Source organism: Dendrobium catenatum, unplaced genomic scaffold (assembly GCF_001605985.2).
Source record: "Dendrobium catenatum unplaced genomic scaffold, ASM160598v2 fragScaff_scaffold_665, whole genome shotgun sequence".
Taxonomy (NCBI): domain Eukaryota; kingdom Viridiplantae; phylum Streptophyta; class Magnoliopsida; order Asparagales; family Orchidaceae; genus Dendrobium; species Dendrobium catenatum.
Genome location: NW_021319127.1, coordinates 4,877,869 through 4,898,960, shown reverse-complemented (window position 1 = coordinate 4,898,960; position 21,092 = coordinate 4,877,869). Strand labels below are relative to the sequence as shown.

General features: G+C 38.1%; 4 protein-coding genes across 5 annotated transcripts; 1 reads left to right on the top strand and 3 right to left on the bottom strand.

Moving 5' to 3' along the window:
- Positions 1 to 1,104: 1,104 nt before the first annotated feature.
- Positions 1,105 to 2,843, top strand: LOC110112347. 2 transcript variants are annotated; one of them, XM_028695693.1, is made up of 2 exons: positions 1,105 to 1,309; positions 1,671 to 2,843. In XM_028695693.1, the coding sequence occupies exon 2, from the start codon at positions 1,744 to 1,746 to the stop codon at positions 2,599 to 2,601; it is 858 nt and encodes a 285-aa protein (XP_028551526.1). In that variant the 5' UTR covers positions 1,105 to 1,309; positions 1,671 to 1,743; the 3' UTR covers positions 2,602 to 2,843. The 2 variants fall into 2 exon arrangements, with proteins under 2 accessions (XP_028551526.1, XP_020700201.1); XM_020844542.2 differs by having other exon boundaries at positions 1,390 to 2,843.
- Positions 2,844 to 4,384: 1,541 nt separating this feature from the next.
- LOC110112356 (putative disease resistance protein RGA4) lies at positions 4,385 to 9,370 on the bottom strand. Its single transcript, XM_028695692.1, has one exon. The coding sequence runs from the start codon at positions 9,272 to 9,274 to the stop codon at positions 4,658 to 4,660; it is 4,617 nt and encodes a 1,538-aa protein (XP_028551525.1). The 5' UTR covers positions 9,275 to 9,370; the 3' UTR covers positions 4,385 to 4,657.
- On the bottom strand, positions 9,321 to 9,777 carry LOC114579849. The gene has a single exon (XM_028695705.1). It carries the CDS (start codon positions 9,744 to 9,746, stop codon positions 9,321 to 9,323), a length of 426 nt encoding a protein of 141 aa, XP_028551538.1. The 5' UTR covers positions 9,747 to 9,777.
- A 1,783-nt stretch (positions 9,778 to 11,560) lies between these two features.
- LOC110112350 (uncharacterized mitochondrial protein AtMg00810-like) lies at positions 11,561 to 12,748 on the bottom strand. The gene has a single exon (XM_020844546.1). It carries the CDS (start codon positions 12,746 to 12,748, stop codon positions 11,561 to 11,563), a length of 1,188 nt encoding a protein of 395 aa, XP_020700205.1.
- Positions 12,749 to 21,092: the final 8,344 nt, after the last annotated feature.

Here is a 21,092-nt window from a genome sequence, read left to right as displayed (position 1 = left end):
TAGATTTAAAGCATGTTCCTTTTTATAAATTGGCCAATGTGCAATACACCTAAATCATTAAATTTTAATAAAACCAACAATCCTAACTTAGCTCTATATTTTCTATGATTTGAAAGCTCATATTAAGTAATAGCATTTATTTAGTGTTACATATATAAAATTATTTATGAAAAATTAATAACACATCACTTAAAGTTTGATTGTTTATAAAACTAATCCTTCACCCAAATAAATAAACCATTAAATATATGTATTTATTTGAAGTTAAACTCATAAAGTTATTTTTTTTTTTTTTAAAGTTTTTTTTTTTTTTTGAGAAGAAAAAAAAAATAATAATAACTCATAGAGTTATTAGAAATGAAAATAATGGTTGAGACTTCACTGTGCTCTTCAAAATTTAGGTGATCTAATTATAAATTAAAAAAAATTAAGTCTTAAATTTATAATCAATTAACTATCAAATTCTAAATAGAAAATTATTCAAAATTATTATTATTACCTACATAATTACGCTTGGCCCAAACCCATTTGGCTATAAGTAGGATTAGTATATCCTCTTTAATCCTTTAAATTTACATCTAATAAATTTTAGGAGATTAAAACATTAAAACTGATAGTTATAAAACTGTCAAATCATGTTAAATACTAATAAATTATTTGACTATTTATTTTAAGATTTAAAATTAGCAAATTCTTTTTAAGTTTATTAATCTTTAAATAATGGGATTTAATTAATAGTTAGACTAAAATAATATTAATTAAAGTACTAAATTTAAAAAAAAATCATATTTGACACTATTTAAATTAAATATTGCTCAAGTCATAAGATAGGGAAAAATTATTAGACGCGGAGTGTGCACCGTCCGCACAAGAATTGGGGGGTGCTCGGTACTACTTGGTACTGAGCGGTACCGATCATCCGCCAATATTTGTTGCGGATGGTTCTCCCCCGTCGGCACTCCACACCTAATAATCTCTCTAAGATAGGACAGCCAAAACTCTTTGCTTTTATGTAGAAGGGGAAATATGAGGTGAATCAGATGCAACATCACCCAACATAAAGTTGTACACAGCAAATGCGGCACGTTCTGATTCGCCTCATAAGAACATTTGTATCTGCATAGAATAGTTTCACATGAATAAGGGCTGAAGAAAGGGTAAATAGTTCAATTTTTATTTTGAAGGACAGTAGACCACGAAGAATTCTGGATCGTTTTTTATTTTTTTCCGATGGATTCAATCATCGGATTTTAATGGCTTGCGTTCCTCTACCTCGAAATCCCTAATTTCTGGCTACAAGGCGATCCAGGTCTTGGCTTTGATCCCTCCCACAGCTATTTTCTTTTTGTGGTTTTTGATTGCTTTTAATTGTAGTTGCTTATTTAATAGATGTAAAATCCGTTCTCCGGGGATTTTCTTCCGTTTATTCGTATCTCATCTCACTTAGCGAGACCCCGAGAACAATCTTCGATCATTTTCTGTAGATAAGTTCATAATTTTCTTTCTTTTCTTTTTTTCCTTCTAATCCATTGTGTGATGTGGAGGCGAAATTCGAAACCAATGAGGTCATTTTCCAGTCTACAAAGATGTAGAACTATTGCCCTTTCTTCACTTTCTGTTATCCTCGCTATCACTTTTGTGATAATTTATATAACTAGAGTTAAATCCAGTTCCCAATTCGACTCCCCAAAGCTAAAATGGAGCGGCTCTAAGTCTGCAGTCGAGCTCCAGCTTCTTCCATCTATGGTGTTTATGAATGGCACTGATTTGATGTGGCAACTACCTGAATCACCTAAAGCAGTCCTTTTTATAGCCCATGGATGCAATGGCAGATCTTCTAACTTTTGGGACAGGTCGTCTAGCTGTCCAAACTGTGTTGGATTGCCTGAAGAGAGACTCCTTGTTCTCCATGCCCTTGCTCAGAAATTTGCGGTGCTTGCAGTCTCCAGTGTTGGGAAATGCTGGACTTTTGGAAAGGAGAAAGAAACTGTTAAATGGATTATCGAGTGGTGGATTGATAAAAATAAGCTTGGGAAGCTGCCTGTTGTAGCTCTTGGGGCTTCATCCGGTGGCAATTTTGTTTCAGCACTTGCTGCTGTGATGAGGTTTAGTAGTATCACTCTTATGATTGCAGAAGGGGTATTTGATTCAATCGACATACCAACCAATTACCCTCCTACCCTTTTTATTCATATGCCAAAAGATCAGCGTAGAATGAAATTGATTGAGATGAATATGCAAACTCTAAGGATGAAAGGTGTGCATGTGAAAGAAGTTAGATGTATGCAGTTTCCCTTGACGCCGAACTTTTTATCAGATAGAATTCCACGGTTGGATCAAGCTTTCTCTGTTCAATTGTTTGAGCTGCTTCATCAGAGAGGTTTTATTGATGACAAAGGTTATATGAGGCGGGACGGGCGAGCCACTCGGTGGAAGCAAGTTTTAAAGGAAAATAAAATTTCATCTGAAAAATATCAGTGGGTTAATCATATTCAAGAAGAACTAAATCTCGCATATGGATATCACGAAATGACCAGTTTACAGTTATATGATATCTTTAGCTGGTTTGAAGCACATTTGAGTTCATCGAAAGCTTCATAAAATGTGAGCTATTCTATGACTCGAGAAACTATTCTTGTAAACATGTTTTTAGTGATGGAATAGAGTATCATATATATGATCATCAACTTTCTTCATGGAAAATATAATGGTTTGATTTCATTACATTTCTCTAAGAGCTTTTAAAGAATGATGAATGATGTCAATGCACAAAGTGCCATTCTTCAACATAGAATTAAATGAGTTGTAAGCTTGGTAAATATATTTTCATTAAGTGGTCTAAAGATATAGAATACTTTTGAGCATTGTTAGATATTTATGTGGCTTGTAGGATACAAGCGTTTTATGTTCCTTTATCTTAGAAATCCGCACACATGCATGGTCAGAGAAAGTGGGATTTTTAGTTAGAACATCTGAAAAGAAAAAAAGTAGCCGGTGTTGCTTGGTTGCAAAATCTCACCATTTATGAAAGAAGAAGAAAAGGATGGTTCACCTTCAAGTATTTGATGTGACCTTATATATGATACCCATTACATTGTTTTGATGAAAAAAGGAGTTTTTTAATATGCCTGAGTTAGTCATTATGCATGTTGGGTGCAAATACAATAGAAGTGTGTAGTGGTTAATGATACTCCCTAATAATATGATCTACTGTGCATTGCTTGTTACATCTTGAACATCCATTCTTCACATCCTAAGATAGTCCTCAACCATTATTTACTATCATTTATAACACTTAAAACTCATTCTTTGAAGCGATATTTCAAATCAGCTCAAATTTGACTAGTCTTGTCATTCATTTCATCATATCCATTTAAACCCGTCACCTTCACATCATCATACTTTAAACTAAATACCTATATCCATTTCTAGCCATTAATCCCACTAAAAGACCACCTATCACCATCACTAAATAGGAATGGTCAGCATCCTCACTCATCTCCACTCATCCAACTCAAATTTGACCCATCATCGGGAGGTAAATAATAACAAATATTGAGGTAAACTTAATAGAGAGCACAAAGCAAAAGATGAGTAGATTGATAGTTAGATCTATGAAAATAATGAATGCAGTGGCTAAAACAATTACTGAAGTTTACCTTTGACCAGATGAAGTTTTTAGGTATTTTTATGGTTTTGACTTTAAATCTGATCAAATTACCTTTGACCAAGAGTCAAATGGGGTTGACCAGCACTCTTAGTGCTGGATCCTTTGGCTGAGCCTAGGAAGTGGTCAAGGTTTCTAGATTTAATTCCAAGGTCATTGGTTACCTTAGGGGGAATTTGATACTTTTAGGCAACTTAGGATTTAACATAGGATTAGTCTAAGGTTTAATTTGGGTGAGCTTACTAAATTTCTAAGACCACTAAAAAGTGACTTGAAAAGTTTATAGAATCTCTAGGGCTAGCCAATGCTAAGTCCTTGGGTACCCCGTTAAGATTGGTCCTAATGGTAATTTTTATGCTAAGGTAGGATGAGTTAAGTGCTAAGGTGTCCTAGAGGAGAAAGGATTAACTTCATTCAAAAATAAAGACAACATCAACATAATATGCATATTGCATCATCTGAAACTTCATAAAAAATAGATAATAAAATTTGATATAAAAAATAGAAACATAAATTAAGTCATTAGCAACAAGAAAAATATTTCATGCAGTTGAATATTCAAATGATTACAAAATTCAAATTACAAATGTCACTTTTTCATACAGAGATATTAAAATCATAAAATCTTTATTACTTCTCATTAGTTTCTTCATTCTCTTCATGCATTTCTTGCTAATAGTTACTCCCATTCTGTTGTTGGCATAAATTCTACATCATAGCTTACATTATAATCATTCAAGCTTTTATTTTTTAATCAATCCAGTCACCTTTCTACTCACCAACACTTAAATTATATTTTTTACAGTGCCAAATGTTTTTGATGATTGGTTTCATATGCTAAAGCCTATCAGCTTAAGCTATAAAACCTCCCATTATGCTTTCCTCCTCCTACTTAAATTCATATTTTAATTGAAATCTCTCAATTGTTTGAAGATTGAACGAGAAATTATAAATCTTTACTGGCTTATATTGTCGATTGCAACATGCATGTTAGCAATCTTCTACTAATAAAAAAAAATTGCCAAAACTTTGATATTGTTCCATCAACTCTGGATGACAGCAGTAGACTAGTAGAGATTTCAAATCAGGAGGGAGGTTTGGCAATGATTTTAGGAGTGGGATTCTTCTTAATTGAAGTTTTTTGAGTGAAGAGATGGACAAAGAAGATGGCAGGCACTGCAATGCTTCGAGATCCGAAAGGTATAATTCTTCCAAAGAGGCGGGGATGTTTGGCAATGGTTGGAGCTGAGGAACATTTTTGACGGACAGATATTTCAAATCAGGAGGAAGGTCCGACAATGATTTTAGGAGCGGAATTCTTATTAAGTAAAGTCTTTTGAGGGTAGAGATGGACAAAGAAGATGGCAGGCACTGCAATGCTTCGAGATCTGAAAGATCTAATCTTTCTAGAGAGGTGGGGATATTTGGCAATAGTTGGAGTTGAGGAACATTTTCGACGAACATATATTTCAAACCGAGAGGAAGAACTAGCAATGATTTTAGGAGCGGAATTCTTACTAAGCGAAGTCTTATGAGGGAAGAGAAGGATAAAGAAGATGGCAGACATTGCAATGCTTTGAGATTCGAAAGGTTTAAATGTTCTAGAGAGGTAGGGATATTTGGCAATAGTTGGAGCTCAGGGACATTATCGACGACCAGAGATTCCAAATTGGGAGGAAGGTCTGACAATGATTTTAGGAGCAAAATTCTTGTTAAGTAAAGTGTTTTGAGGGAAGAGATGGACAAAGAATATGGTAGGCACTGCAATGCTTCGAGATCTGTAAGGTATAATTCTTCCAGAGAGACGGGAATGTTTGGCAATAGTTGGAGCTGAGAAACATTTTTTACGCATAGACATTTTAAACCGGGAGGAAATTCTGGCAATGCTTTTAGGAGCGGAATTCTTTTTAAGTCAAGTGTTTTGAGGGAAGAGATGGACAAAGAAGATGGCAGACATTGCAATGCTTCGAGATCTTCAAGGTTTAATTTTTCCAGAGAGGCGGGGATATTTGGAAATAGTTCGAGCTGAGGAACATTATTGACTAGCAAATATTTTAAACCAAGAGGAAGTTTTGGCAATGATTTTAACAGTGGAATTGCCATTAAGCAAAGATTTTTTAGGGAAGAGATGGACAAAGAATATGGAAGACACTGCAATGCTTTGAGATTTGAAAGATGTAATTCTTCTAAAGAAGCGGAGATGTTTGGCAATAACTGCAAAGATTTAAGCCCTGTAAATACTAGCACACGAAGGGATGAAGGGAGGTCAGGTAATTCTTGCAGCAAATGAACATTATGAATATTAAGTGTTTGGAGAGAAGAAAGGCTGGACAAGCAAGAAGGCAAGCTATCTAGGTTCTCAAGGTTATATAGGCTTAGTAAACACAAAAAAGAATGGAAGCCTGGCAATGATTTGAGGAGCGGAATGTTCTCTAAATGAAGATACTTCAGAGAAGAGATGGACGACAAAGAAGATGGCAAACACTGTAATGATTTGAGATCAGTAAGTGATAATTGTTCTAGAGAGGTGGGAAAGTTTGGCAATAGCCGAAGTTGAGTAGCATTAATTATGGATAGAATCTCAAGTGAAGAGAGGCTTGTCAATGAGGAAGGGAGAGTTTGTAGGGATTTAATATTTTTAAAGCTCAGTTCACGAAGGGATGAAGGGAGTTCTGGTAATTCTTTGAGCAGAGGAGCATCACCAATACTAATTTTTTGGAGATAAGAAAGTCTAGGAAGGCAAGAAGGTAAGCAATATAGGTTCACACAATAAATGTTCATAAGACGCAAAGAGAACGGGAGTTCTGGCAATGATTTGAGGAGAGGAATGTTGTTTAATTCAAGGACAGCTAGAGAAGAGATGGACAAAGAAGATGGCATGCATTGCAATGATTTGAGATTATCAAGCACTAATTTCTCTAGAGAGGCAGGGATGTTCGGCAACATCTGGAGTTGAGGAGCATTTTTCACATGTAGAATCTTAAGTGAGGAGAGGCTTGCCAAAGAGGAAGGAAGAGACTGCAGGGATTTCAGCTCCATAAAGTACAACTTATGAAGGGATGAACTAACTTGAGGAAACCACTGCTCTGCCTCATTTGGAAATGAAACCAACTCATCATTCTTTGTAATTGTCAGCTCTTGGATGCAACAGTTGCTAGAACATTGAAGCCAATTAAAAGCTTTCCATCCAATGTTATCAATCTTCAATTTCTTGAGCTTTGGAGGCAAAAAGGGCAGCTCTTGCAAATGTTGGCAGTCTCTTAGGTACAGTTCAGTTAAGCTAGGAAACAATTTGTCACCTTTTGCTACTGCTCTTGCATCAAACCAATCCTCTAATACTTTTAAATGTTCAATTTCTAGCACCTTCAGTGATGGAAAGAGGCAACCATTGCCATTTCCATGAAATTTACTGTCAGGCAGTCTTGCTTTTGGCATGTTACGAAGAAGGAGATATTTAAGGGAGGGAAGCTGCCCGAAAGGTGGAAGAGTTTGCCACTCCAAGCACTCTTCCAGTCGAATGTATTCTAGATTTGAGATCAAATTTATATTGTTCATCCATATTGCAGACCTGGCACCCATGAATGAATATATCCGCAATTGCTTTAAATTGTTGTGTGGCTGAAGATTGTCAAGCACTTTCTCATCCAAGGAAGGATAAAAAATGCTTCGTGATGTTTCTGGTATGCTTTTACAATGATCAGTTGCTAAAGAATCCCGCCAATCGTTGTTATAAAGGTGATTCCATTCTAAAGACAAATCAATGAGATTCCTCTTTTGATTTATTTTGGCACTGCAAGCCTCCTCGACATCCTTCACATTTTTAAGAAGTTTGATTCTTAACTGACGAAGATCATTCATATGCTCCAACTCCCCAATTTTATAACCAATCTCATTCTTAACATAAAACCCATCCAGCCCTTGAAGATATTTTAGCTTTCCAATCCCATGCATCCCATCAATGACATCCCAAGGAAATTTCAAGTAACGTAGATTAAAAAGATTATTTAAATCCTTTGGTAAGAAATCATTGTGAATACGCAAACCTCCTTTATCATATATTATAAACATCAAGTGATAAAGATTGCTCAAGGATCTTGGAAGTTGAGCAACACTAGTTCTAGCCATCTTCAAATATCGAAGATGTCTTAAACATCCAATTGCCTCAGGTATCATTGTCAACTGTTGATTATTTATGCACAATAAGCAAATGCTTCTCAATGTTTCAAAAATTTTAGTAAGTACATCAACAAAGTCTTGATCATCTTTGCTATAGGTTAAGTGAAGTGAATGCAAATTTTTAAATTTCTCAATCTTTCTGACCACTTCTAGATTGTTAGTATTAACCGCCAAATGTCGAATAGTTTCAGGAATTCTATAAGACAACTCAAATTCACCCTCAATTCTGAAGCATTCTTGTGTGGAAACAGATTGTGCCAGTTTGTGTAATAAATCATGCATCTTGTAATAATTATCATATTTATCAAAAAATGATTTCTTAACCAAAGTATCAAAATACCTTCCTCCAGTATCCTCCATAGTCTCTCCTTGATTATAAGATAACTGAATGAAATCCAATGCAATCCACGTTCGAATTAAATCATCTTTATCAAATTCATGATCTTGTGGGAATATGCAACAAAATGTGAAGCAACTTTGTAGAGGTTGTGGGAGGTAAATATAGCTCAATCTTAAGACAGACATCATATCATTTTTTATAATTCCAATATCACAATCTAAAACTTTTCTCCAATGCATTTCATCCAAATTATCATTCAGAATACCACCCATGACCTTTGCTGCTAACGGAGACCCTGAAAGCTTTTTAGCAATCTGTCCAGTAATAAATCTTAACTTTTTATGATCATCAAGATTCTCTACATCAGCAAATGCATGATTGTTGAGGAGCTGCAAACATTCATCTTCATCCAAGCCTTGTAATGTCAATGTTTCTTTCTTCTTTCTAATCACTTTTGCAATTATCAATGCAGCAGAGTCCATCCGAGTCGTCATCAAAATTTTACTTCCCAAACTTCCCCAAGACAGAGGGGCGAGCACATTCTTCCATTTACTTTTATCCCGTTCCTCATCACCCCAAATGTCGTCAAGGACCAGTAAGAACCTTTTGGACATCACCTCCTCCTTAAGTTTCCCTTGAAGTGCATCAAGTGAATCCAAATTAGGCTTCTCCTTTTTAAGAGATTCCAACATATCTGCAATGACTTTTTCCACATCAAAGTTGTTGGAAACACAAACCCACATTTTAAGATCAAATTCCTCTGTCATTTCATCTTCATAGACATGTTGCAAGAGAGTTGTCTTTCCCATACCACCATGCCACACTATGGATAGAAGAGAGATGTTTCTGTACAAATCAGTTCCCGGATGCCCATTTGATGGCTTCCTCAACCACTGCATAACAAACTCCTTTTCCTTGCCTCTACCGATAAGATCATTTCTAGGCAAGGATCCTGTTTCGCGTGATATATACAGCTCACGCTGCTGCTCCTGCTTTGTGCTTTCTAAAAGATGAAGAAAAATACTAACCTCAGCAGAAACTTTATCAAGTTTCTGCACGACTTCCTTAAGTCTCTTCAAGTTGGGATGCATTTTGATAGCACGGTCTCTACTAACTTTGTAAATTTTGTGAACATTTTCAATCAAGAAGCTCGCGCTGGAAGACGCCTTTCTTTTCTGATAAAATCGGTGAGAAATAGATCAATATATATATATTTGCAAACAGTTTCAAATAGGTAACACATGATAGAGAACGCACCTCTGTTTCATCATCGTTTTTGTTCAGCTGTTCTTCATGCTTCATGTACTCAAAGTCATCGAGCACATCATCTGCCTCATCAATGGCATCTCGAAGCTGCCATAGCCATCTGTTGAGATCTGGATTTTGATGTATGATCTGCGCTTTGTTGCAACCAAAGATGAGAGATTGAATCATGGGGTGGAGTTTCTGTAGCCTTTCCAGCGCCTCCTTCATGTCAGTGTGCAATACAACTTGATCTTGCAGGTAATCAAAGCAAGTGTTGATGATCTTCTCCATGATTGGGCCAACAAACCATTCTGCCATGACTGCGATAAAGAAGAAGCAAACAATCAAAACACTCTTGGTGTTCACTCTTTCTTTCTGTTTGTGTGTTAAACTTACGTGCAACGCTCGGACGCGAATTTACAAACTCTACCGCCGCGTATTTTCTAACACGCAACAAATCTCATCATTGGAAAATCTATTTGAGAAGAAAACTTATAAATATATTTGAATAAGATTTAAAATCAAATAATATTTAAATTTGATCCAGATTTGATAATAAAATAAATAAATGAACTTGATCTGGATAATATTCAGACCAATTTAGCTTATTTATAGTCCTAAACATCAACTAATAATAAAATGAATTCAATGGGAGCCTTATTTGAGCCCAAGTGCTTGCTATTCACCTATTGCCCCGAGCTATTCCCCATCATCAACAAGCCAATACACCTCATAGACAAGCAACATGGATGAGAGCAGCACTCATTGAAATCTCTCAGTATATCCATTTCTCAAATGTTTGAAGAACAAACAAGAAATAAACTTTTACTGGCTTATATTGTCGTTTGCAACCTTGTAAGAAATGAAGGAATTTTATGCTGTAAACTTTTATTCATTTGTAGGAAGCATGAATGATTGAGTAAAAATAAGGTTGTCAAAGTGGCCGTTGTATATTTTTTGAAGTGGAAAATGTAGAAACAAGGGTTGAGCTGTTAAATTATATTGGTTTGTTAACCTTATATAGGACTATTTTAAGTATTTGTAGTTTGCAAAAGTTTTAATGTAGTTTTAAGTTGGTATTGTTTAGCCATTTTTTATTTTTATTTTGTTTAAAACCCACAAATTAAGGAGCTTACACATTAATTAATCATGAACATTACAAGTCTTTAAAGAACCAAAAGCTCTCTAAAAATATAGCCTTTGAAATAAAAGCTATTATAATAAATAAGAAAGGAAAAGGAGCAGCCGAAACCAAGCAAAAGAAGAACATTCGTCTTGAAGAAGCAGCAGAAAAGACCACCACCATTAGAGGAAGCCACACGAACCTGCTAAAAATTTGGTTTGAATAGATGGCTGACATTGAACCCCTTGATCGTGGACTGTTTATTGGGCATTTGAATCTCTTAATGATATCAGATTCGATGATATTAGGTTCGTTTGATTTGTCTCGTCATGTCGCTTGATTCAACTATAAGCATGTCACATTTGGAAATCGTTGGGTCATCCAATTTATGGTTTGAACCTTCCAAAGATGCTTTGAGTCTTCAATTTGGATGCATTTGGGCTCGGATTGAGTTGATTTTGTAGACGTTGTCTTTGCCTTTTTGATGATAAATTGTTTTAGATGTTAAGCTAACAGTATGACAACAAAGAGGAATGCACAGTAATGCGTTTTCATTATCTGAGATATGAGTACATCATCCCTATTTATAGGGTATTGAATATAGAGTTGAAGTCCCCTAACTGTATTTACACGTGTACAGTAATTATTGGTCTTTGGTGTGTATTTGTACTTTCTTAATTTTGGATGCTTCTAGACTCTCATTGTCTAATACCCCCCTGCAATCTGATGAATCGATGCGAGCAATTAGTTGGTTGACAAGGAATTTGAATCGGGTAGAGGGAAGAGATTTGGTGAACAAATCTGCTAGTTGATCTTGAGTTGAAATGTGATGAACTTGAATGCTACCATTTTTTATGCAATCTCTGATAAAGTGGCAGTCAATTTCAATATGTTTAGTACGAGCATGATATACTTGATTGTTAGGCAAGGCAATCGCCGAGGTGTTATCACAGTATAGTTTGGTTGGTTCTATCTGAGAGCAACCTAACTCATTGAGGAGTTGCCGCAGTCATATAATTTCAGTGGTAACTAAAGCTATTGCCCGGTATTCAGCTTCCGTTGATGAGCGGGCTATAGTTGTTTGCTTTTTAACACTCCATGACACGAGTGATGTGCCCAAAAAATTGCAATATCCTGTAGTTGATTTGCGGTCTTTTTGATCTCCGGCCCGATCTGAATCAACGTAGGATTGAAGCACTAGTGAATCTCCATTGAAAGGTAATCCGAGCTGTGTGGTTCCTTGAAGATATCGTAGTATTCGTTTAAGTGCTTCAAAATCACTAACAGTTGGTTGGTGCATTTGTTGACACGCCCGATTCACGGCATAGGATAAGTCTGGGCGTGTTACTGTCAAATACTGCAATGCTCCAACAATTTGGCGGTACAGCTTTGGATTTTCAAACTGCTCAAGTGAACTTTCAACCACTGTCTTAATGATGCTCGGTGTAGATACAGGCTTGCTGTTTATCATTCCAGCCCGTGCCAAAATTTCTTCAGCATACCGTGTTTGCTGGAGTAGTAGACCTGTGGGTGTAGGAAGCACTGTAATACCGAGGAATTGGTTTATAGTTCCCAACGTTCTCATCTTAAATCTGTGAGTAAGCTGTCCAAGTAGATGATTGATGGTAGATGGATTGCTACCAGTTACTATAATGTCATCTACATATATTAGAACATATACTTTTGAGTCCCCTTTCCAATGGATTAGCAACGAAGGATCGGAGTGACTTGCAGTGAATTCCAACTGACGTAGGAAACCTGTAAGCATTTCAAACCACTGGCGTGGAGCCTGTTTTAATCCATACAAGGCTTTGTTTAGTTTACAAACATGTGTTGGATAATGAGAGTCAATGAATCCAATTGGTTGCTTCATGTAGACAGTTTCTGAGAGCCACCCATGCAAAAAAGCGTTTGATACATCTAGTTGATGTATTGGCCAATGATGATGAAGAGCCAGAACTAGTAGTACACGAACAGTTGTGATCTTGGCTACAGGACTAAAAGTCTCAACATAATCAATTCTGAATTCTTGGTTATATCCCAATGCTACTAATCTCGCTTTGTGTCTTGCAAGGGTGCCATCTGAATGATACTTGGTTTTGTAAGTCCACTTACATCCAAGTACATTTTGGTTGTTTGGTGGAGGCACTAGTATCCATGTGCCTTGAGACTGTAATGCTTGAAACTCTTGGGACATGGCTTTCCGCCAACATTCATGCTTAGATGCTTGCTTGTATGAAACAGGGTCTGTATTAGTGAGCTGATGAGTGAAGTCGAAGACTTGCTTTGGCTTGAGATTCCCAGTTTAAAATCTTGTTTTCATCGGATGGGTCTTGACATTGTTAACTAGAGAATTACCAGCATACGGGGCAGGTGTTGGTATGGGAGATGATTCAGCTGGGTTGATTGTAGTGTGAGAAGAGGTGGGTTGGTAGTTATGTTGTTGTTGTGGAGTTACAGGGGTTAACAGAGGAGCGTTGGTTGATGTTGCTAGTGTAGAGGTAGGAACAAGAAGAAGAGGAGGAATTGAATTTTTTGGATGAATATTGTTTCTGGTATTTGATGTGGAGATTTGGTTATGAAAAGGAAATTTGGTTTCATTGAAGATAACATGTCTTGAAGTGAATATGCGCTGAGTGATAATATCAAAACAGCAAAATCCTTTCTGATTTGAAGCATTGCCTACAAAGACACATGGAATGGATAGTGGGGATAGTTTTGATTTGGAATAGGGTTTCAACCAAGGAAAGCAAAGACAACCAAATGTTTTTAGATGAGTGTAAGAAGGTGGCTTTTGGTAGAGGACTTCAAATGGTGTTTTATATTGAAGTGTAACCGTGGGAATTCAGTTTATAAGATAAATGGCAGTGTGCAATGCTTCAACCCATAATGTATGAGGTGCATTGGAATGAATCAGTAGACTTCGAATGGTTTCTAGGATATGACGATTTTTACGCTCGGCTACACCGTTTTGAGCCGGTGTATAGGGACAAGTATATTGATGAACAATTCCAACAGATTTACAATAGATTTTGAATTTGTTATTTAAGTATTCCCCACCGCCATCTGTACGAATTGTACAGATATTGGTGTTGAACTGACATTTAATAAATTGATGGAACTGTGTAAACACTTGAAAAACTTCTGATTTATGAGCAAGAGGAAAAACCCAACAGAATCGTGAGTAGTCGTCAATAAAAGTGACAAAGTAACGAGAGCCTTGCATTAATGTAGTATGAGAAGGACCCCATACATCTGAATGTACAAGCTCAAACAACTTATTTGTAAAAGAAACTGAAGCAGGAAATGATAGTTGCTTGCTTTTAGCAAGATGACAAGTGGTATAAGAACTAGTATGGGACGTGGTATGTATAATAGGAACAACAGTAGACAAACGTTTGAGGGTAGCGCTAGATGGATGTCCAAGTCTGAAGTGCCATCAGTCCGGTACAGTTTGAATGGATAGAAGAGCAGGATTAGGTGGTTTTGTCGAGCGAACCGAATAAAGTCCGTTATGGCAAGGACCTTGAAGAATAACCTGATTGCTCTTCGTATCCTTGATTTGGTATCCAGCGGGCGAGAAAGAAACGATGCAGTTATTGTCATGAGTTAATTGGTGAACAGAGAGTAAATTAAACGAGAGATTTGGTACGTGATGAATGTTTTTGAGTTTGAGAGTACCTGATGGTGTTGGGAGAACGCCTTTACCGGTATACTGGATTGGCATTTGTTGGCCATTTCCCAGTACAACATGAGAAGATCCCATGTATGGATCGGTATTCATCAGATGAGTTGCATCAATAGTGAGATGTGTAGAAGTGCCACTGTCAAGATACCAATCAGCACTATTTTGTGGTTCGGAAGAACTAAATAATGCAATCTTTTGTGAATCTTCATTGTATGAGAAGTCTGCACGATACCAGCATTTTATTGATGAATGCCCTATTTTCATACAAATCTGACATACAGTCTTTGCTGGAGGTCTGTCAGATTGCGGTTGTGAAGATCGCTGTCCACGGCCTCGTCGTCCACGATCTGCATTACTACGACAGCGACCGCGACCACGACCCCGGTAAGCCGCTAGCGCCATGGTAGGATCTGTCATCTGTAAGTTTTGAAGATCTTTGGGCGTATCTTGAACTAAAATCTGTTCTTCTGTGCACAGAAGTCTGTACAAGTCATCGAGAGTTATAGGCTGTAAATTTGTCCGAAGAGCTGTTTTGAATGACTGGTAAGAGGCTGGAAGGCCATTAAGGGTGTGCAGTATAACATCTTCAGGCTCGACTTTACTGCCTGCAGCGGCAATTGAATCTACTTTTGACTTTATTTCAAGTAGATATGCAACCATTGATTTATCACCCTTGACAACATGATGAAGTTCATTTTTCAATTGAAGAACACGGGATCTCGTCGTAGATTGCAATCGTAGTTGAAGTGTATCCCATATTTCTGCAGTATGTGTTACCGAAAGCACGTACGGGAGGATAGTTGGTGAAATTACCGAATATAATGCAGCGGCTAGGTTTTGATAAATCAAATCCCATTGCGTTTGAGCTAAGCAATCGCTGGAAGATGAGGATTGATCGGAGGGGTTCGGAGCAGGGATTGAACCATCCAAGAACCCTTTAAATCCGTTTGCACAGAAGATCTTGAGCACCTGAGATTTCCAGATCGGGCTAATTCGTCTCTGTTAGCGGACTGGATACCAGGTTCTTGATGTGACTCATCAAGAATTTGAGCTGAGGAGAGAAACTGAGTTGCGGGTTTGTCGATGTCGAATCCACCGTGGGAAGAGAGGTTGACGATCCCTCCATTGAGAATCAGTTGTTGAAAAGAGAACAAGAACAGGGAAAAAAATTCGTTCTTAGAGACGAAGCTCTAATACCATGATAAACTGTTTTAGCTGTTAAGCTAACAGTATGACAACAAAGAGGAATGCAAAGTAATGCGTTTTCATTATCTGAGATATGAGTAAATCATCCCTATTTATAGGGTATTAAATACAGAGTTAAAGTCCCCTAACTGTATTTACACGTGTACAATAATTATTGGTCTTTGGTGTGTATTTGTACTTTCTTGATTTTGGATGCTTCTAGACTCTCATTGTCTAATATTTGATAGGTTCAATTTGACTATAAATTGCTGAGATTGTAGTTCATATGGTTTCGAATTGAATTTAAAATTTTTGCGACTTGATTTTTCCTTGAGATTCGTGACTGATCAAGATAATTTTTTGGTGATATCAAGTATTAAGGTTATTTTAGATTTAAAAGAAAAGGTTATTTTAGATCATTATAGCCCTAAGCATCAATCAATAATAAAATGAATTCAATGAGAGCCTAATCTGAGCGAGACACATTTGAAAAATTTGTTGTTAACAGTACGACACATGTTTGTGAATAGCATGCTTGTTTTTAATTTCTTTTTTCTCATGTGGATTGTGTTTGGTTCGAATTTAGTTTGAAATAGTTAAAAAATGTCCAATTTCATTTTTTTAATAAGTATTATAAATAAATAAATAAATTAAATATATATATATATACAAATAAAAGGGATACAATAGTACAGGAATAGGACAGCCACGAGCTACAACAAGCACAAGAACAAAACTTAAAAATCAATAGCCAATAGGACAAAAGAAAGCAGTGAGAGTGGACTCAGGGTGGAGACCCCAACACCAACACACGAGGCAAGCACAGGCCATCCATATGTGACAAAACCAGAGTGGAGCTAGAACAAACGTGGCACCTAGGTTGCCAATCAGCCAAGCCACAAAGAGGATGCAGGGGCCTCCTCATCATCGTCCAATCAACACCAAAACCACGGAAGCAATCAACCCAAAAAATAGGCCAATTATTTCCTACCTCTGCGTTTAAATTTACCACGACCACGACCTGGAAAGCGGCCAACATCATCTTTCTCAAAATCAATAAAATTCCCTTCTTCCCCACTAGAATTAGAAGACATGGCATACTCTAAGTATAGCCAGTCAATTTGAAACAAAACCGAATTGTTAACGGACTTAGCCACATGATCTTGCATTTCAGGATTCGACAAGACAGAAATAGGGATGTTCACAAAATTATCATTCCCGTCAACAACACAATTAGGAGCACATTCAAATTGCCCCGGATTATCCACCACCATATTTAATGAAGAGGAAGCAATATCCCAAATATCGGCCACTCCACACCCAGGAACCAACCAAATAGGAGAAGCATATAAGATCTTTACAGACGGCATAATAAGAGAAATAGAGGACCCAGAATGATCAGCAACCACACCAGGTATAATAGCCTCAGCCAAAACACATGAGGCAACCACAATAACTACACGAGACAAGGCAAATGGAATTAAAACCACCACCAATGTCACTAGCACACAAACGAGATGTCAGGACACCAAACTTGAGCCCGACAACAACAGGGTCCGCCCGAGGAGACATAAACACAAGTAAAACACCCTCAACGACTACCACCTCCTCAGCAGGAATAAAAACATATTCACAATCAAACACATCCACATCATTAGAACAAATTCCAGGAGAGGAGGAAATGATCTCAATAGGGTGCACAGACGGTAAAGCAATAGGAGACAACAGCTAGGTTAGGACTCGAATTATAATAGAATTATTATATCCTAAATCTAAATCCGGCACAACAGCAACATGAATATCCTTCTGCAAAGGGGGTTGAGATAAATGCGGATGCAAAATACCACATTCCAACTTGGAATGGCCTAAGGATTTACAATGCAAATAATATAAAGGCAAATCCTCCAAAGTTACCAACTGGACATAGCCTAAATTTTTTGGGCCAACACAAATCTTGTCAGGGAATTTCTTAGAGACGTCCAATTCAACCAAAACCCGAGCTACTGAAGGGCGAAAACCAAAGGAGATAGCATGATTGATTTTTAGAGGGCGACCAAAAATAGAGCCAAGGCCTTGAAGAATCCTCGGAGAAAAGAGATGGGGTCTCAAGTTCGGGAAGGACACCCAAATAGGGATAACAGGAGATTCAATATCCACATTAAAAAGATGGAGACCACTTAATCAAACACATGTAACTATTGTTCACGAAATAAGAACGATGAGCAAAGATACGTCAATAATCCAAATCATTACCTAATTTAATTAAAATGTTCTTCAGATTCAGAACCATAACAGAGAACTCTCCATTGAGTTTCAAGTTGAAAAAGAATTTTCGAATGGCCTCAAGAGAGGGCCTGTTAGTCAGAAATTTCCCCACCAACGGAAAATTGAAAGGAGCAGCAAGCGATAAAATTTCGGCCTCAGAAATCCATAATAAGGGAAGGCCACGATGAGTAGAAATTTTAAGTTCAAAAAAGGGGGAGATGTTACCAGAAAGAGCCTCCCTAAATGACTTGGACGATGGTTTGCCATTAAGAAAACCACCATCAAATAACCACTTACCATCCATTTAGAGAAATAGACCCAAAAAGAATGGAGAGAAACACTTCACAGGGAGAAGAAAAACAGTCGGAGGGCTGCACGACAGGAATCACACCGGCGGCCAAAACCCTAGCAGAGCGCATGCCCTCTGAGGATAAACACTTTATATATATATATATATATATATAATGAAAGGTAAGGTTATGATTTTAACACACAAGCTGCTAGTTTTCTCTTCACTCAGTAGGAATAATTACCAAAATATAATGATTGCGAGATTAATACATACAATTTCTACGATCTATCAGCACTTCATCAAAACCACTGTTATTTGCTATTACATTAAGTGTGCATATCACTTGGATATAATTAAATAAACATTTCCTTGCATACTAATACTACAAATACATAACTCGCAAGCTATGTTGTTAGAAATATATTAACAACATATATGTGACCAATCTTGTGCTAATCAGAGTCTGTGAAAACTTTGATATCGCTTCATCAACTGGCAATGATTTTAGGAGCCGAATTCTTATTAAGTGAAGTCTTTTGAGGGAAGAGATGGACAAAGACGATGGCAAACACTGCAATGATTCAAGATTTAAAAGAGATAATGTTTCAAGAGATGCGAGGATATTTGGGAGCAGTTGGAGCTGAGGAACCTTACCAATACTGATATTTTGGAGAGATGAAAGGCTAGACAATCAAGATGGCAAACACTGCAATGTCATCCGGTTTAATCCCGATTAGACCGGTCGAACCACAAATTTCTCCTTCTTTTGGTTTGTTGTCTGGCCTCATATTAGAACCTTGATATAGGTCAAAAGGACCTTAGTGTGGAGGAGATCGAGGTTCGAGAGACCATTGTATGGCAATGTAGAACGGAGGCTGGAAGGATCATAATCGGTAGGTGACAGGGGTCCAAAAGAACATAGTTGGCCAGAGATTGCGGGCAAAAAGAGCATTGTAGTAGGTTGGTACTCTGGTAGAACTCTAGGCATCAAGTGGTGGCCCGACATAAGTCTGGGCCTCAGGTGATGGTCCGGCAGAACTCCGGACCTCAGGTGATGGTCTGGCAGAAATTTGGGCGTGAAGTTGTGGTCCGGGGGAAGTTCAGGCCTCAGGTGGTGGTCCGGCACAATTCCGGGCCTCAAGTGGTGTTATGGTGGAAGTTTCGGCCTCAGGTGGTGGTCCGACAGAAGTTCAAGTCTCAGGTGGTGGTCCGACAGAAGTCCGGGCCTCAGGTTGTGGTTCGACGGAGCAACGACGTCAGGCAGTGGTCCGGCGGAGCTCAGGCTCTCAAATGGTGGTCCAATAGAACTCCAGCGTTAGGCGGTGCTCAGGCATTCAAGTGGTGGTACGGCGGAGGTGAGATCCTCAAGTGGTGGTTCGATAGAAATTTGGGCCTTAAGAGGTGGTCCAGTGGAGCAATGACGTCAAGTGGTGATCCGGTCGAGCTTAGGCCCTCAAGTGGTGGTCCAGCGAAACTCCGGCGTTAGGTAGTGGTTTGGCGGAGCTCCTGCGTCAGGCGGTGGTTCGGCAATGCTCATGCCTCAATTGGTGGTCTGGCGGAGGTGAGGGCCTCAAGTGGTGGTCCGGCAAAAGTCCGGGCCTCAAATGGTGGTCCAGCGGAGCAATGACATCAGACGGTGGTCCGGCGGAGCTCAGGCCCTTAAGTGGTGGTCCAGCGGAAATCTGGTGTCAGGAGGTGGTTCGGCGGAGCTCAGGCCCTCAAGTAGTGGTCTGGCGGAGGTGAGGGCCTCAAGTGGTGGTTCAGCAAACCAACGACGTCAAGCGGTGATCCAACGGAACTCAGGCGGTGGTTGAGGAAAAGTGAGGAGGCAAGAGCGATCTCCGATCTCTCTCTTGCTTAGAGCCCCTTTTCAAGAGAAATGAGGGGTCTATTTATAAATTCCTGGAGTGGCATGACCTGAAATAGGTGAAAGATAAAGGGTAAATGGGGAGTGGTTGGATGTACGGCCAATGTTGAATCCCTTGATCATGAACAATTTGATGGACATTTGAATGTCTTAGCGATGTTGGAATTTGGTGATCTTGGGCTCGTTGGATTTGTCTCCTTGAGCCGCTCGATTCGACTATAAGCACGTTATGTTTGGAAACCGTTTGGTAATCTAAATTGTGATTCAAACCTTCCAACAATACTTCTAATCCTTGATTTAGACCAGTTTGGGGTTGGATTGGGTTGGATTTGGTGTCGTTGGGTTCGTATTTTCAAGGCGCTCAGTTCGACAGTAAGTTTAATGAAATCGGAGTTCGGATGATTCCAATTTTAATTTTGAAAGTTTCCAACTTGATTTTGCCTTGAGATTCGTGCCCGATCAAAATAATTTTTTGATGATATATATAATAAGCTTATTCATCTTAAAAATAAGGCTCAATCGGCCTCTAAATTTGACTAAACCAACATATCAGAGAACTCAACCTTATGGGGCTGTTTGGTAGAATTTAGGATTCGTGATAAGAGAGGGGAAGTTCACGGGTGTGGCTTGCACCTTGACTGGCGACGACGGCTGCTTTGGGGGAGATTGAGGGCCACGGGTTGGAGCCTTGGATAGGCAAGCCCCATTGGCATGGCCAATGAAGCTAAAATCGAAGCAAAAGTTTGTAAGCCCTTCATATTCAACTCTTTTAAAAAACCGTCCATGTTATGTATATAGATATGTAAATAAGTCAGTTTTAAATGTTATGTATTAAATCCTCATAAAAAATATTTTTGTTGCTCTAGGGTAAGCTCCTTTTCTAACCTCTATCATAGCATGATTATTAGAGAACTTATAAAAATACTCACTTGTAAAAATTAAGGAAATGATTGAAGGAGGATGATTTTTAAAGTATAGTTGCTTTCATGAGGATGAAATTTAGTTCAAAAATCTCCAGCAGTGACTTATATTATTTGTAATTCTTTGTAAAACCATCAATAAGTGACCATCTCAATGATATGCCCTGATGTTGATCAAATTGATGGACGACCTTGATGAGGTCGGACATACAAATAGTATGGAGGGGTCTGTAGTTGACATTCTTTGATCAAACGATAGGTGGCAAGTGGGGAATGCCCGGGTAATTTGAATGCTATTGTGATCATAAGGCTTTTTTGTGGAAG

Coding starts and splice junctions, on each gene's coding strand:
- LOC110112350 (XM_020844546.1), bottom strand. CDS start 12,748: ATGTCCCAAGAGTTTCAAGCATTACAGTCTCAAGGCACATGGATACTA.
- LOC110112356 (XM_028695692.1), bottom strand. CDS start 9,274: ATGCATCCCAACTTGAAGAGACTTAAGGAAGTCGTGCAGAAACTTGAT.
- LOC110112347 (XM_020844542.2), top strand. CDS start 1,537: ATGTGGAGGCGAAATTCGAAACCAATGAGGTCATTTTCCAGTCTACAA.
- LOC114579849 (XM_028695705.1), bottom strand. CDS start 9,746: ATGGCAGAATGGTTTGTTGGCCCAATCATGGAGAAGATCATCAACACT.